General features: G+C 31.8%; 1 protein-coding gene across 3 annotated transcripts; it reads left to right on the forward strand.

The window, feature by feature from the left end:
* The first annotated feature begins 2,738 nt into the window (after nt 1-2,738).
* Nucleotides 2,739-8,589, forward strand: LOC126894572 (uncharacterized). Of its 3 annotated transcripts, none has more exons than XM_050665699.1 (5): nt 2,739-2,757; nt 3,812-3,867; nt 6,170-6,317; nt 6,477-6,700; nt 8,351-8,589. In XM_050665699.1, the coding sequence occupies exons 2-5, from the start codon at nt 3,832-3,834 to the stop codon at nt 8,426-8,428; spliced, it is 486 nt and encodes a 161-aa protein (XP_050521656.1). In that variant the 5' UTR covers nt 2,739-2,757; nt 3,812-3,831; the 3' UTR covers nt 8,429-8,589. The 3 variants fall into 3 exon arrangements, with proteins under 3 accessions (XP_050521656.1, XP_050521655.1, XP_050521654.1); XM_050665698.1 differs by lacking the exon at nt 2,739-2,757 and adding an exon at nt 2,797-2,897; XM_050665697.1 differs by lacking the exon at nt 2,739-2,757 and adding an exon at nt 3,521-3,701.
* The last annotated feature ends 8,535 nt before the right edge of the window (nt 8,590-17,124 follow it).

A 17,124-nucleotide genomic window follows, 5' to 3' on the forward strand; every position in this document is an offset into this window, starting at 1 on the left:
TATCATAATTAATACATTTTTATTGTAAAAATCTGATAATAAAATTTATTTAATAATAACGCTTTGCATTTATGTCAGTTTCAATAGCTATAAAATGAATTATAGGCAACTTTACTAGTTTTTTTTAATGTTGTTATTTTTCATAAGTTCAATACACCGTATAACACCCATTATTTTATTCAAATTTTTTAATAACTACAAATAAGTTATATATTTTTTTCTTTGACGTCAGTATTATAAAACGCATAACAATTTTTCAGTCACACCGATTATAAAACGAAAAAAACATTTTTTCTACAATGGAATCTTTTAAAATGAAAAAGGACTTTTTTTAATCACTTAAAACTTTCCGTATTCCTTCTTATTTCATATTTTGGTACATATTTATTTTTGTAACTATTAAATATAACTAGTTTTGTAGTATTTACAGTATTATAATCATTATAGTTACAGCCTAAATTCAAAACACCCTCAAAAATATTTAAAATATTTCTTTGCATAAAATATTGAGAAAATGTTATTTCACCACGATGCAGTTTTTGTCTGTACATAAAATGGATTCAATAATAAATGAATAAAATTATGTCTGAGTAATTCATTTATTTTTGCTGTCTTATACTGTGTTCTTAAACAATAAATATAATTACTATAGTTTAACTGTTACGACATTTATAAAATATTCATTGCTTTTTACTTTTGTTTCAAAATCTATTGTTTCAACATTTCTGTCGTAAAAATTTTTCATTAATTGAACACAGAATTATATGCAATTAAAAAAGAGTCAAATATAATAAAAATATGCATACATTTCACTTTATACATTTATTTTTCATAAGAAAACCCTTTTATGTTTTTAATTATCTTTAAAACTTTTCTTTTTTTAAATATAGTCTAATATTAATTCAACAGCATATATAACTTGGTCGGGAATGAATTGTATCTCAGGTGATTAGGTATCGATGTTTTATACCACCAAGCTGTATAAGTTAACATGTAATCTCTCTTACAAAAACTATGTTTCTTAGTAAAATGGACAATAAATAATGAAAAAAAAGACTATATTATAGACTGCAATAAAAGTTTTCTAAAGCTCTTTTTTAATCCTAATAAAAATTATACCTGTTCTATGATATAAATAAACGTAAAATTTTAAGACAAACTCATACCTCTGTTTTAATTAAAATTAAAAATAANGATATAAATGAACGTAAAATTTTAAGACAAACTCATACCTCTGTTTTAATTAAAATTAAAAATAATGCCAAACTTTACTTAAAAGACCCCTCATCCCTTAAAAAAATAGTGCAAAATTGTATTTATAGACTTCAAATCACTATATTTGATATTTTGAACATATTTTCTATTCAAATTTGGATTTTATAAATGTTCTTCCGTTTTTTTTTAATCTTACCCAGTGTAATGTCAGAGGATAACGAGTGAAGTAATATCAGATAAAATTAAGGAAAAGCAACTATTATGGGATAGTATTTAATTCTAAAGAGAACTTTTATATCTTAATAAATGAGATGTAAAAGTCTGTTAAAAAATAATAATAAAAGGAAAGTCGGTAAAACACATAAGAAAACGAACGCTAAATGCATAACTCATGAACTAATTTAACTCAAAAGAATGCGGAAAAGAGACAATTTGAATAAATTGATCATGGGCGATTTCATACATAAAAAAATAGAAAAAAAATATGTATAAGTTATCAATAGCAACAAGCATTATGCGAGATATCAGTATCGCAAACATATAACAAAAGTTGTTTTTCTGAAGTAAATATAATTTATTAAACAAATTTTTCTTGTCAAAATAAGTTATTTTGTCATTTGGTGCACTTGAAAGACCTATATAAATATTTAAAAATACATTTTATATGCCTTTATGAATTAATATGCATGAAATGCTAACATATGCACTTACCCTTGTAATATGAAAAGTATGCAATATAAAAATGTATATATAAATTCGTCAGCTTTTTAAAACCGTATAATCGTACATACATTATTTACAGGGATGACATAAAATAAATTGCTTAAAAATTCCATGCTCTATTCAACAATGAAGATGTCTTACTAACTCTCTTTAAATCACCAAAATGCATAAATTTGTTTAGTTTAATAAAAATAAATTTAAAGAGTTTTTTTAGTTCTAATATTTTAATGTATAGAATAAACATCATCATAACTTGTTGAATTTACTAAAACTGATATTTTCCGATATAATGAGTATTTATTAACATCATCTGATTTTAAAGTAGAATAAAGAAATTAAACAAGGCAATTTAAAAATGTGTATATACACTTTTTATATATTATCTAGGCTAAAAGAAAATATTAAGATTTTTAATGTAAGTAAATATTCAATGTTACAACTATTTCCCTTAATTGATTATATTTTGAGTAGTTTACTAAAGAAATTTAATAAAAAAATAAAAATCAATGACTGAATAAAATAACAATTCATAACCAATTTTCAGATAATATATATATATATATATGGTTTTTCATTTATGTCATTTAATGTTGACTAAAAATACATTTTGGCAATATTTCTTTTAAATATTCTAGTTACACAGAATAATAATATTAAATTAATGGTAATGGAAAAAATTATTTAAATGTAAAAGATAAGAAAAAATTTTTAAATATGGATAAATACAAACTCAAGTGCGTAATAACAAGTGTTAATAAAATGAAAATTTACTAAAAGCCATATGTTAAATTAAAAAACTGGATATAAAATTATATTTTTGTACGTTGTTATAATTTTACTTAAAATACGTTATAGAAAAAGGCGGGATAAGTTGACATTAAGTTTTAATTAAATCGCTTAAAGAAAATATCCACTATAAAAATTTAATAGAAATACTACTTGAATATTGTGACCTATTGGTAAAAATCTCATAAATTACTGATTAATTATTTTAAAAATGAATAATTGATTATTTTAAAAATTGATAATTATTTATTTTAATAATTAAAAATTAATTATTTTAAATATTAATAATTAAGACAAATTTGTCATCTTGCTTAGGCACGGGATAAAATTATTATTTAATAAGGCAAGTTAACTTACCATAGCTTCATTTAGATAATTCTTAAAAGAATTTTATTTTTATTATGATATATACCCCAATTAAGAAGGTGTCTATTTCTGTTAAAAATATTTAATAGGGAAGATCTATTTCATATTCCACTTACATATGCTCCTGGATTAGGTTAATTTTTACAATAGTTGAACTAGTTTAACTAATTATAAGTAATTTATTTTATATATATGTAAAAGAAATTTCATATTCAAATAACGAATAAAAAAACAACTTGTTCATTTTCATTTTTATTAAAAAATTCTCCCAATTACTCCCCTAATTTGATTATACTTAAAATTTAAAATTCTTTTTATTCGTGATGTATTTCTTAAGCTGTCGCAATAAAAAAAAAATTATTTATTAATTCACATATCAGTTAAAACCATAGAAAATAGAACAATAGTATTATATCGTCTTTGCAAAAAATATATAAGTGAGATTTAAAACAAACATATGTGTACATTTAAATTATTTTCAAAAAATTTATCATTGTAAGTTATTCTATTTAAAAATATTACCATAAAAAGATAGCAAACATTACTATATTTTATTAAATCCAAGAAGATCATCTTATCCCAATCATAAATTTGTCCTACTCTTCTTTAAGGTAAATATTCAAATTTACTAACTATGAAAAGTATTTATACTTTATATGATTATAATTTTCTTTATTAAATTTGACGCCCTAATAAAAATTAATACAGTTAAATTTTTTAGCAATCATTATTAAAGGAATAATGAAGTACATATTATTGCTGACATTTTTAATTTTGGTAAGTTTATAATATTTTACTAAAATATTTTTGATTAACATATTGTCAGTTTTTCAATTTCTTAATATATTTTCAAATAAAAACCACCGTTATCATTGAAGACATTACTATTAAATATTGAAAAAAATTTGCCTCCTTCCATGTAACCAGGGGAAATCTCCAAAAAAATAACAATTTTAAAAATCAATAATTTTTGGAATATTTTCACTTTTTTCGTAAAATTAACATAATTTTTTTAAAAATAAACAAATCAAAATAATTTTTTTTTATATTACAACCTAAGGTATTTTCCTTTCATTTGATATCAATTATTTTAAAATCGTACCTTTTATCTGCCCACACAGAAGGATTTAAATAGCAATAATTTTTTCAACTTAAGTTTTTATAATGTTCCGGAAATACTACGAGTTTAAAACATTTTTTAAAATAAAGCTTATGTTATCTACTAGAAGTCCAACAAAATAAATTTGTCCGACAACTTATCTTCTATTGATTGCGGTAGTTAAAAACATGCAATTTTTGTGTCAAAATTTTCAACAGTATATTTTATTTTTCCAACTTTAAATTGATAATACTTTTTGAAATATATATTTATCATCACAATTTTTTTTCATAAATACTTTATGTTTACTTCTTTCATTTGAAATAATTTTTTTTAATCAGACCATTTTCCTTTATACAGGGAGCGTTAAAAACTTTTGAAATACGAGTAAAAAGTACAACTTTTATATAAATAGAAAATTTTGTACGAAAAAATAACTTTTTTAATTTAACTTTTAAAAATGTTCCAGAAATACTGAAACTTTTTTACTTTAAATTAAATTAAATAAATACCTTAATTTAAAGCTTATGTAATATACTTTTACTATGAAAAAAAATTGGAAAATTTCACCATGGTCTTCGTGGTGAAGATATCAAAAATATGCTATTTTGTGTTAAAATTTTAGGATTAGTATTTTAATTAATTTTAAAATACCTTATAAAGGGATTACACTAATTTTCATAAATATTATATAAATTTAATTGTCATAGAATATAAAGTTAAACTTATTTACATATTTTGCTTCTATTAAGCCAAGAAAAATAATTTTGAAATTTTGAACTAGCTCAAATTGCCATTTTTATCTTCCAAAAAATGCGATGTACGATTGCCATGTCGGAAACACTTACGTTATAGACAATTGTCTTTATCGCTTAAGGTACGAGATTAGCACCCACCTGTATAAATAATTTTTCGCATTTTTTCCTTAATTATTTTTGAGTTTCTCACATTTCATGAAATACCAGCACTAGTTGTCTTTTTCTATCAAGCCTACTATCTCTACATATTATGTTTTATGTTTGCTTAACATAAACATAAATTAGTTTATTGTAATTAAAATTATTACAGATTGTACGATTCCAAATAAAAAATAATAATTTGAGTTTATTAGTGATTTTTGAAAACTTTTAACTTATGATTTTTATCTCATTAAGATTCAATAATTTCAATGAATATCAAGGAACCCGCACTGTAATCTCCCCTAGTGAGAATAAATTTCTTATTCATATTACAATTATTTTACTGGGGATTTTTTATTGTAGCTGTCATTTATTTTCTCAACTATGACTTAACCTACTTTTTTCAACGATACGTCAAATGATTACAAATCATATTTAGTAACAATTTAAAAAATAAATTTTAATTAAAAAAGTTAAAAATTACATTTTTGATATTTTATATTTAGATTCTCTCCTGTATACAATTTCTATACCTAAGGTATTTGCATAAAAAAATTATTTTGATTTGTTTATTTTTAAAAAGTTATAAAATTTTAAATTTTTCTATTGTCAAATACCGTAATTTTTTCGGCATTTCCCCTACTTACTGGGAACAAAGAAATTTTTTTAATGTTTGAGAGTAATGTCTTTAACTAGATACAGCTTTTGATAAATTATCTAAATAAATCGGTCCAGTGTGAGCCAAGAAAAATTAACGACAGCCAGAAAAAATACACATTACAATAAAATTAATACATTCTTATCTTCGCTTTGAAGCTAAAATAAAGCAAACTTAGATATAAGATTATTTTTGTAAACCTTATTGGAAATGGATAAAAACTTTTCTTTCTAAAATACTCAATCAATATTAATAAGCTATCGCTCATTTTATAGTAGTAGTTAATAAAAGTACTTCAAATTACCACATTTACTTAGTTTGTATACTTTAAATTAATCCATTCGTAATCTTTAATATTCATTGATTTTTTTTTGCGATGCACTATTTATGATATTATAATATTAATCATTTTATTTTACATAGTTGTCACTGTCGATAATATCATTGGTAAAGGCTGATAAAAAGAAAGATTCAGAAGTACAATCTCGAAAAAGAATCCCTTCGGCAAAAAGTTCATTAAAAAATTGTCTAAAAAGTTATAAATTAGCTGATATGGTTACAGGATATTTTGGTAAAAAGATTTGAAAATCACATAAATAAGTTTTTGTATCTTAATATATATTTTCAATTGTTCAAAATAACTATTAAAAATGGTCATTCTACGACAAATGTATAGAAAGCACATAAATTTAATAATTTTAAAAAAATCATACAAAAATAATTTTTTCAGGAGGTTATTTATATGATTTTAATCATGTATTAAATGAATACAGAGTTCGCTTACTTGATAAAAGTCTAAGTCATGATGAAGTTACAAACCAAATGGGCTCATATATATGTGATAAATATACTGCAAAACAATTAGATCTTCATGGTGGAATTGATGGGTGCAAATATAAAGTAAAAATATGTTCACAAAAATTCCAACATTACTTGATTCGAAAAAGATTGTCGGTTAGTAAAAGCATGATTAATTTCTTAGATAAGTAAATTTCAAAAATAAATAATTAATGATGCATGTCCGTTTGAAATACTTCAGACTCTTAAAACTGTACAGGGAATATTTTTTTTCATGCTACTGCTCAAAGGTACTTTTAAACATAGGTCTTAAATAAAGCAAATTTTTAGATTTTGTTTCTGAGAAAATTTAAAGAGAACGTACTTTGGTTCTTAAATCTAAATTACTAAACTAATTCCTTAAAAAAAAATGTACGTAAACTATATACTAAAATCTAGTTTAGCAAGTTTAGGTTCTGTTTATGTAAAATCACTAAGCACTAATTTGTTTATTTCTATATATATTACATAGTAATTTAATAAAATGATAAAAATCATAATGAGCCATTTTGGAAAAAAAGGATTGAAACTTTTTAATCCCGGTAGAATTCTTAAAATTAGTCATATAATTTCTTAAATAAGTTTATTTAAAAATTGGATCATAACTGATTAGAATCAAAATGTTCACTCTGTTTTAACTGCTGTTTTTAAAACAGTTATAAAAAGCTTATCTTCTTTGTGTTACTAAAAAATTTAATTAATAATAATAAAAATATAAACTTTAAAACTAGAATAATACTTCAAAATATCTATCATTCTGAAGCACAATAGATATTATCAATTAATTTTGACTTTGTTAAGAATTTCATAAGATATTAATTCTTTGTGATACTGAAAAGTTAGACAAATGTAAAATATTTAATTAAAATAGGATTTCAGGAAAAAATCAATACTCATCTATAATTCTTTAATAGCTAAATTTTAAATAGTATAAAAAATAAATGTTTAACATTATTTTCTTATACTTTGTGTACAAGTTAAAATAAAAATTAAATTTTAAAAAGAAAGTGAGTGGTGGTTTACATGAACCGAGTGACTCCCTTAGGTATATTGCTCTTAGTATGGAATACATAATAACATAAGATTTTTCAAAATAAAACAAACGTCATTATTACCTTTCCAAAAACAAAATCGTTACTCCAAAATAAATCCTTTGTTATTTAAACGACAGTAGTGCTCCTTTTAATCGGGTAATACCTGTTCAAGTATATACTTGGATACTCAAGTACTTTTGACCGTGTAATACCCAAAACGTACAAATACGTTAAATAATTAGGTGGCCGAAAAAATATTTTGTTTTTCAAAATAATTAGATATCTATTCAAGGGTTGAATATTATGAGAGTACGAGGAAAATATATTCACTAGAAAAAAATCTTATGGTAAACATTTTTTTTTAACTTAAAATTTAAAAAAATTATATTGTATTATAAATACCGAGCATAATAACCAAACCAAAAAGCGCACCCAAAATAAAAAGGATACCCCATTGTCCTTTATCCGAGTAATACTCAATAGACAAGAGTACCCTATATAACTTCGGGTACCCGTATGGATGTATCAATAGTACTGTTTGTCTGTAAAAGCTGAACTTTTGAATTGACAGACATATTAACTATCTCAGTCAAACAAACTCTCGCCTAAAAAACAATAAATTAGAAAACAATTATATTTTAGCTTGAATAATATTATTTCATTGCAGCGAAAACAGTTACAATGGATTAATTATAATTTTATCTATTGATAAACATCCTATTATTATTTTTAGAAAATCACCAAATTATTACAATTTCTAAGAATAACTCCGAAAGAAGTAGAAGCAACTGACAAAGAAACAAAAGAATGAATTAAAGTTATACTTGGCAATCAAATTCATTACCAATTATATAGATTTTATACAAAAATGTTTGTAATAGATTTTTTTTGTATTTGAAATTTAACTAAAATAAGTCTTAATAAGCTGAATTTCCATAAAAAAATATAAATGTTATGGCTTATAGACACAATCGTAGATGTAATACCATGACATTTTTTATTTAAACGTTTCAAGCAGTTATATAAAAATTAGAAATTCAAAATTCCTATCAGTTATTTGATACACTTATCATGAAAGCAATAATTGGGACCTTATGATAAAAACACAAATATCAAATATAAAAATACACAATAACAAATAATTATAAAAAATTTAGTACGAATTATTTTTGTTTATGATATGTATCCATCATTTTTTGCCCGTTAGCATTTGCAAACATTGGTTAGAAAAACATAGTGTGTCTATTTTTAATTAATGTAATAAATAAAAAGAAAAGAAAAAAATGGATGAGGTAAAAAGGTAGACGGAATAATTAATTAACATATAATTATCACGTGTATATGTTTAATTTTAGCTTTGTGAATTTTATATTTAAGATGAATTGGAATTGTGATATCCTTTAGGCCTCCTCCAATGTTCCTTATCCCAAGCGATCTTTCCTATTCTAAAATTTCAGGGTTACATTTTTTTTCTTCTTCTATATATATGATACTCTTTAGGAGTTTTCACCGTCATCACTAAATTCGTCCATTTGTCTCCTTATCTATATTTCATGTTCTTATTTGTATCACCAAATATAGATCTGCAACTTATTTTTCACGGGTCTTAATTTAACCAAATAGTATAGTGAATTATGTTGATTTTATTTATGCCAAGAGATGTGTCTATATTTAATATTTATAGTGCTTTAAATAATTGTAAATTATGATTTGATTTTCAGGTTTTTTACTATATTTATTTAGTTGTGTATAATTATTTTTTTATTTATGAAGGGCTTACACGTGTTTATGATTATTATAAATAAATAAAATAATATGTATCGATCTTCCCTAAATACGCCTTTTTATAGTTAATAATATACATTTCAATGATAAATAAGAGAGTTTGGTTGCATCTGAAAGCAAAAAACTTTATGAATAACGATACAATTATAACGTTTAAAGCAAAAAATGTTATTTAAACGTAATAAAAAAACTAGAAAAAAGTGATACCAATAAACATAATATCGTAAAACGTAATGCAAGTTTTAACGTAAAACAATTTTTATTATAAAAAAAATTAGTTATATTCAGAAATATATTTTTAAAAAAATCTAGAACGTGGAACGTGGTCGCGGCACAGTAGTGACATGGCATAGTTGGATCAAGTATAATGATATCTGACAGTAATTAAAACCAATATCATNGTAATGCAAGTTTTAACGTAAAACAATTTTTATTAAAAAAAAAATTAGTTATATTCAGAAATATATTTTTAAAAAAATCTAGAACGCGGAACGTGGTCGCGGCACAGTAGTGACATGGCATAGTTGGATCAAGTATAATGATATCTGACAGTAATTAAAACCAATATCACAAAAAACCCAACCCAACCCATCCCAACCTGGATGTCCACGCCAGTCATGAATTTTGTCACGACTTCTGCGTAGGACGTATCATCCTTGAGCTTCACCAGTACAGCTTTCGGCTTTAAAGCAACAGCTTGCCTCGCCCTTTGCCTAAGCGTAAGTACGAGCTTGGCTTTAGTTGTCGGCTTTACCTCTTCCTCCGATGGGATGGGAGCTGCGAGCGGCCGCTCCCACGCCTTCTACCGTGACGCTACACTGGACGGGGCCCAATTCTCTATTGTATCGCAACCGATGAATGAGTGGTTATCAAGCTGACGTTGCATTCCTCGTCTCCTCCGCTTTTTCTTCTTTTTCCGTCGTGGGTTCCACGGCCCTGTGTGGACGAATGCATTGGTNACCGTAGGTACTCCCACCCTGGGCAGTCTCTGCCTCAGACGCTCGGCCTCCTCTTTTTGGCTCATCACCGATTCGGCGAACGCCTGAACCAGAGACCACCCCTCCCGGCTTCTCAGCATATGGTCCACCATGGACCCCACACCGAACGCGGACCCCAAGCGGGATTAATATCATAAAAAACCCAACCCAACCCAACCCAACCTGGATGTCCACGCCAGTCATGAATTTTGTCACGACTTCTGCGTAGGACGTATCATCCTTGAGCTTCACCAGTACAGNATAAAAAACCCAACCCAACCCATCCCAACCTGGATGTCCACGCCAGTCATGAATTTTGTCACGACTTCTGCGTAGGACGTATCATCCTTGAGCTTCACCAGTACAGCTTTCGGCTTTAAAGCAACAGCTTGCCTCGCCCTTTGCCTAAGCGTAAGTACGAGCTTGGCTTTAGTTGTCGGCTTTACCTCTTCCTCCGATGGGATGGGAGCTGCGAGCGGCCGCTCCCACGCCTTCTACCGTGACGCTACACTGGACGGGGCCCAATTCTCTATTGTATCGCAACCGATGAATGAGTGGTTATCAAGCTGACGTTGCATTCCTCGTCTCCTCCGCTTTTTCTTCTTTTTCCGTCGTGGGTTCCACGGCCCTGTGTGGACGAATGCATTGGTAGTACGCGGCTTCGGCAAGGTGGCCGTCACCTCAAACTCAATACCCGTCCTTCCGCTTTCACAGGTCGACGGACCAGGAAGTCCTCCGTCCGACACGCAAACGTCTTCTCGTAGCGGTTGCAGAAAGCCTACTATTTAAACGTGACCTTTCTTAGCTGCGTGATCCAATTTTTCATGGCCACATGGACGTTGCGGTTAGCGGCGATAAAAGTGCGCATATACGCAAACATCTGTCCATGCTTAGCCAATGCTTTTTCAAAGGCAGCTGTGTCCTCACATATCTACTCTGTCGTTTTGCTTGCGGCGACATCCTTGTAGTCACCTGTGATAAGAGTGCTGCAGCAGGTGAGTGGTCTGTGTCTAGGATCTCTCTTTCAGGACTGGCAGGCGACATCTCCTTTCGCTTCATACGAAGCGCCTTGTCCTCATCGAAAGTTTCGGGACTCCGATCCTCCAGGTCCTCCCCAAACGAAACATCTCTCATGATGGCCTCCTCATTGCTAGTACATCGTCATCTGCTATTCCAGCTTGTTGTTTTGGCAGGGTGAGCAAAACTTCAGACACCCTATAAATCTACTTCTACTAATGAAGTGACCTACAAGGAAAATGTTTTCGCCGTCCTTCTTGATGTCCATTAGCAAGTATGGTAGGCACTCGGACCACAGTTTAATATTGTCCCAAGAAGGATATACTTTCCAGTCATCGATCATCTTCTCGAAGTCGACCACGTCGTCTTCAATCAATGATCACATCAGCCAATCCACTTCTTTTTTTTACAGCTTCCTCTGCACTACACTAGTAGCAATAAAAAGTCCGTGCACCTGACCAGGCACCCGTGTGACTTCGCGGTCCCTTGGTGACGACTGGAGTAAGCCCGCTACGTTGGGTCTGGTTTTGGAAACACTCAATTCTACCACCCCCTGAGACTCTGATATCTCTGAGGGGTAACTTTGATCTTCGAATTAAGAGCTATAAGTGATTTTTTAGGTAAATTCTAATCTGCGTTTTTACTCTACCAGAGGATCTGTATAGAGTTTTATATAAAGGACCGAAGTCCAAATATATAAAACCACTCGTGGAACCCTACCGCTTATTCGAATGCTTAGATATCGTCTTATATCACGGATACCTTGCATATCTGCAGGATTAACAAGGGTCTAAGAGGCTCACTGTCGGCGACCGTTTATTCGTCAATCAAAATGAATGGACTGTTCATTTCGCGGCTAACCTGTATATCTGCAGGCCGTTTCTCCATCCGCATTCTGAAGCCGCGTCCGATTCCCCAAGCTAGGGAAGCTGCACTCGTGCTGACGTTTCGTAGCCCCGTAGAGCTCGATCACACCGACACTGTAGCGCAGCGTAACGAGCCGAGTTGGGTCCTTGGTGGACCTGCTTTGCATTATGTTAGTTTACGTTCGTTTTACTACCCCTCCACGCCTCTTCTTCATCAACCGGACAGAGTGGTGGTGAAGTGGGGGAACCAGAGTACCCTTTTTTTCCTACTTACCTAAATAGTACATCTGACGCTCGATAAAATGTCTCTACTGATACACTTAAAATTGCAACGATAACAATAGGCAAGTAATGTACAGTACACTGACACATCAACGCGTTCGTTACAGCATATAACGACCGGTTTCCATAAAACCAATTGTATCATTACCATCTTCTCACATCATTGTAAAAATTACAATCAACACAATGTCATATAGCAGCACTATAACATTATCGACGTTTCATACCCAAGAACATATCCACTTAATCTAGCGGTTGTTGATGTCATATTTTCGAATAACAAAAAAAAAAATAAAAACTTTTATTTTCATTTTCATTGATTTAGAAATGTTCACTATGTGCCGGTAAAAAATGTTTCAAATAAATCGTAGGAAATTATTGTGCAAGTGCGTCTACGGACAGCATAGTGGACCCAAGATGAAAAGCGATACGCTAGCCATTTCGGGAAAACAGCGTGACCCAAGTGGTTAGACCCAACAAGTGCGAGAGAACCGGTCTCTTTCTAAAATGGTTATAAACCATAACACGAATCAAGATACCCTACAGAATGCCCTACCATCACACAGACGATAAGAGAACCAGCATAATCAAATTGTACTTATTATTTGCGTCTGCCTAAACAATTCGCGTATAATTTGGACCAAACACGAACAAAATGACGCGGCTCTACAACAGCATTTGTTGGAAATCGGTAAACGCGAAGCGATTTTTACATTACCGCGTACACATGAACAAGAATCGGCAATATACACAGACACTCAATTTATCTCCATCCTCAACCCGCTCACAGATACATGTGGCAACTGTACTATAGAGTAACCCCCCATTATTCAGCCCACGTCCCATTGATTCACCGAGGAATATGAGGACGACCCGTGGAAGTTCCTGAAACAGATAAAAAGTTCTACGTTCTTTTATATTTTGTAAAATAAACTCTGAACAATGTGTTGCCTACATTTCTACGCATCATCTACACGGGACCAAACACTAGTTTTAGTTTTTTAGTTTTAGTTATTATTGAGGTGGACATAATGCCCATGCACTCAGACCTGTTGGTCCATTGTGCGCAATTGTTCTCTGCACCAATTCTTGGGTAACGCTTTAAACGATTGTTCAGTGAGCCCTACCACTGGTTCTGGTCCAACATAGGTTTTCTCTGCTCCTTTCCTGGCTAGAAAGTCAGCATTCTCATTTCCAGGGACACAACGTCCCGGTACCCACGCTAGTGTAACTTTGTTGAACCTCGATAGTGATTCTAAAGTTTCCCTGCATTCGAGGACCAGCTTTGAATTCACCTGATCGTTACAGAGTGCTTTCAAAGCCGCTTGACTATCACTTAAGATAGTTATCTTCCTATTTTTGTATACCAGCAGGTTCTGAGCCCCTACCAGTATCGCCATCACCTCTGCTTGGAAAACAGAGGGTGTTGTGCCCAATGACATACTGACATTTATTCGTGGCTTTAAGCCCCAAATTCCAGCACCTACCTTTCCTGATTTTTTGGATCCATCTGTATATATCACAAATCCTCCTTTGTCAGTCAGGTGGTTAATATTCCGTTCTCTACGTGTAGTGATCTCCACTTTGTAGGGAATGTTATTCTTAAGAGCCGGTTTGATATAGTCCAAGGGGTATTCTAAAAAGCCCTTGCCTATCTCTTTTAGTATTTTACCATGTTCTGTTGTATCACTCTCCAAAGTCCACATACCTAAGTTGTGGAATCTTAATGCTGTAGCTTTGGCGTGAGCTTTTACATCTAGATACAGAGGAAGCAATCCAATTAGTGCCTCTAATGCAACCGTTGGTGTAGTTCTTAATGCTCCAGTGATGGCAATAGCAGCCATTCTCTGTATGCGACTAAGTTCTTTCCTAGCTGTAATGAGTGCTGTTCTGGTCCATCAGACTAGGGCACCGTACAATATCTTAGGTTTAATCACTGACGTGTACAACCATACATAACTCTTGGTTTAAGACCCCATGTCTTTCCCAAGGCTCTGCTGCAAGTCCACAATGTGGTCATTGCTTTTTTGATTCTTGACTCAACATGTGATTTCCATTTTAGCTTACTATCCAAGATAATACCTAAGTATTTTACTTCTGATTTTAAGCTAATTTCTTGTCCATTCAGAGTAAGAGTGTCCAGGCTGTCTAGTCCTATTCTCTTTCTAGTGAACATAACAACCTCTGCTTTATTTGGATTAACAGATAGACCGTACTTACTACACCATATCTGTATAGTGTTAAGTCTCTGTTGTGCTAAGTCAATAATAGTGTCTGGGAATTTACCCACCACTGCTATAACCAAGTCATCCGCATAGGCTTGTGTATAACAATATTTGTTTAACTCTCTAATAAGCGAGTCCAATACTAGACACCATAGCAAGGGGGATAGAACCCCGCCTTGTGGGCATCCCTGTTTGACACTCTTGATTACTTTGGTCTCATTGAGCTGTCCCAAAATGGAGCGTTCCTTAAGCATGGATTCTATCCACTTAATAATAAGTGGTTCTATTCCACGCTGTTGTGCAGATTCACACATAGCATCGAAGGGAGTATTGTCAAAAGCCCCTTCGATGTCCAGGAATATACCTACTGCATACATTTTATTCTCTACAGCTTTCCCTATCTTAGTAGTTAAGCAGTGTAGAGCTGTATCAGTAGATTTCCCCGTTTGATACGCATGTTGGTTTTCATGTAAAGGGTTCTCCTTAAGAGGCCCCTCCTTGATGTACCTATCAATAAGTTTCTCCATAGTCTTAAGAAGAAAAGAAGTAAGACTTATTGGTCTGTAGGATTTTGCTTCATAATAGTTAGTGCGGTTAGGTTTGGGTATAAACACTACCCTAACCTTACGCCAGCTTTCTGGTTGATAACCATAGGCAAGGCATGCCCTAAATATTTTGCAGAGATGGGGGACGATTATCTCTAACCCTTCTTGCAGAAGTGCAGGGAAAATTTCGTCACAGCCTGCAGCTTTAAAACTGCCAAAGGCTTTTATTGCCCATCTTATTCCACTTGGGGTTATCACTTTCCTGGTTAGTCTCCAATCAGCACAGGTCACACGTTTGTCCTGTGCATCATGTGATTGTTCTCTGTTTTTAATTACAGAGTCAGGAAAATGTGTGTTCATCAAATAAGATAATATTTCATTATCGTTATTGGTGAACATTCCGTCTGGCAATAGTATTGCCTCGACTGTTTTGTTTGGTCCATTCCTCAGGATCGCAGAAGTCTAGTTGCTTAGGGAATTGTTGTATATCCCCACAGAACTTTTTTCGGCTTTCTCTTTTGGACTTTTTCAATGCAGATTTGAGGTTCCTTTGGGCGTCCTTATAGGATTCCCAGTGTTGTTCCAAACCTGATTTCATTGCTTTATTTAAGAGCTTACGTAAACTCTTTCTTAAATTATACAGGTTAGCATTCCACCAGGCTACACCTTGTCCTGCACCTTTCCTTTCTATTAAAGGACAGTTTTCTTTGTAAGCCGAGACAATGGAGTCCTGTAGTATATTTACAGCTCTTTCAGTACTCTGTCTCGACCCTAATCTAAACTGTAGGATATTTAGATAACGAGAAAGATCTGCCTTGTAGTTGTCCAAGTTTGTTCTTTTCGGGCTCCTATAGTACTACGTCTCAACTTTGTTAATTTCCAAAGTGAATTGTAAGTGTCTATGATCAGAAAGAAAAGGTTTCGGAGGATACTTTCCACCCTTTTATCTTTTAAAGTAACTCTTTTGAGCAAACTGTCAGATCAATGACTTCCTGCCTGTTCCTGATTACAAAGGTTGGTTCAATACCTCTATTCAGTATACTGAGGTTTGTAGTCAGCAATAGATCTATTATAAACTCTCTTCTTTGGTTAATGTTACTACTACTTTACTGTGATGCAGGTTTATTTGCGTGAATTGAATTCTATTGTCAGCCATTCAGAAAAAGTGATGTTGACGCATGAAAAAGCACGCTGTACTGGGTGTGATACAGGTGTCTGAAACAGTACCTGTGTCACACAGCCCCCCATGCGGGTGGTATCCTCCCACCGTCACCAGGTGGCGACCGTACCTTACGTTCGTTCTCCATATTTCCTTTTGGATCCGTGGAGAGGTTCCCCTCAGCTGTGCCGTTTTTGAGGGTGGCGGTTTACTGGGTCCCTTTCCCTTACGTAACACACTTCCTCCCTTCCGTTTCGATGCAGGAGTGAAGTGTGTCCGTTTGTTTCTTACCTGTGCCTTACCTCCTTTTCCGAGTGGCACTGGTGATTCCTCAGCCTTCCACTTCCCAGATTTTTGAGAAGTGGATTTTTCACATCCTTTTGGGTTGGTGGCTGCTTTTCAACATAGTCTGTGTATCAAACTCTGCCCATTCCAAAATATGGACTGCACTTTAGTTCCTCCAGTTTGGCCATGCTCTTTTCGAGCACACTTAGGAACAAAGTTTGTCCTTTCGGGCCAACCTCTGTCTCATGGTGGACTTTCCAGATCACCGTGTTCAACCCTAGGTTTTGTTTTGCCAAAATTTCCAAGATCTTCTTGGACTCTTTTGGCAGCTCTGGTATATGAGTGACCATCCGTTTGTACTTGATC

Source organism: Daktulosphaira vitifoliae, unplaced genomic scaffold (genome assembly GCF_025091365.1).
Source record: "Daktulosphaira vitifoliae isolate Bord-2020 unplaced genomic scaffold, ASM2509136v1 Scaffold_1, whole genome shotgun sequence".
NCBI classification, from domain to species: Eukaryota; Metazoa; Arthropoda; class Insecta; order Hemiptera; family Phylloxeridae; genus Daktulosphaira; species Daktulosphaira vitifoliae.

Excerpts from the sequence above, each read along its gene's own strand:
- LOC126894572 (XM_050665699.1), top strand. The coding sequence starts at position 3,832 with ATGAAGTACATATTATTGCTGACATTTTTAATTTTG. Across the intron at positions 3,868-6,169 it reads TGCTGACATTTTTAATTTTG|TTGTCACTGTCGATAATATC; the intron begins GTAAGTTTATAA and ends TATTTTACATAG. Across the intron at positions 6,318-6,476 it reads TATGGTTACAGGATATTTTG|GAGGTTATTTATATGATTTT; the intron begins GTAAAAAGATTT and ends TAATTTTTTCAG.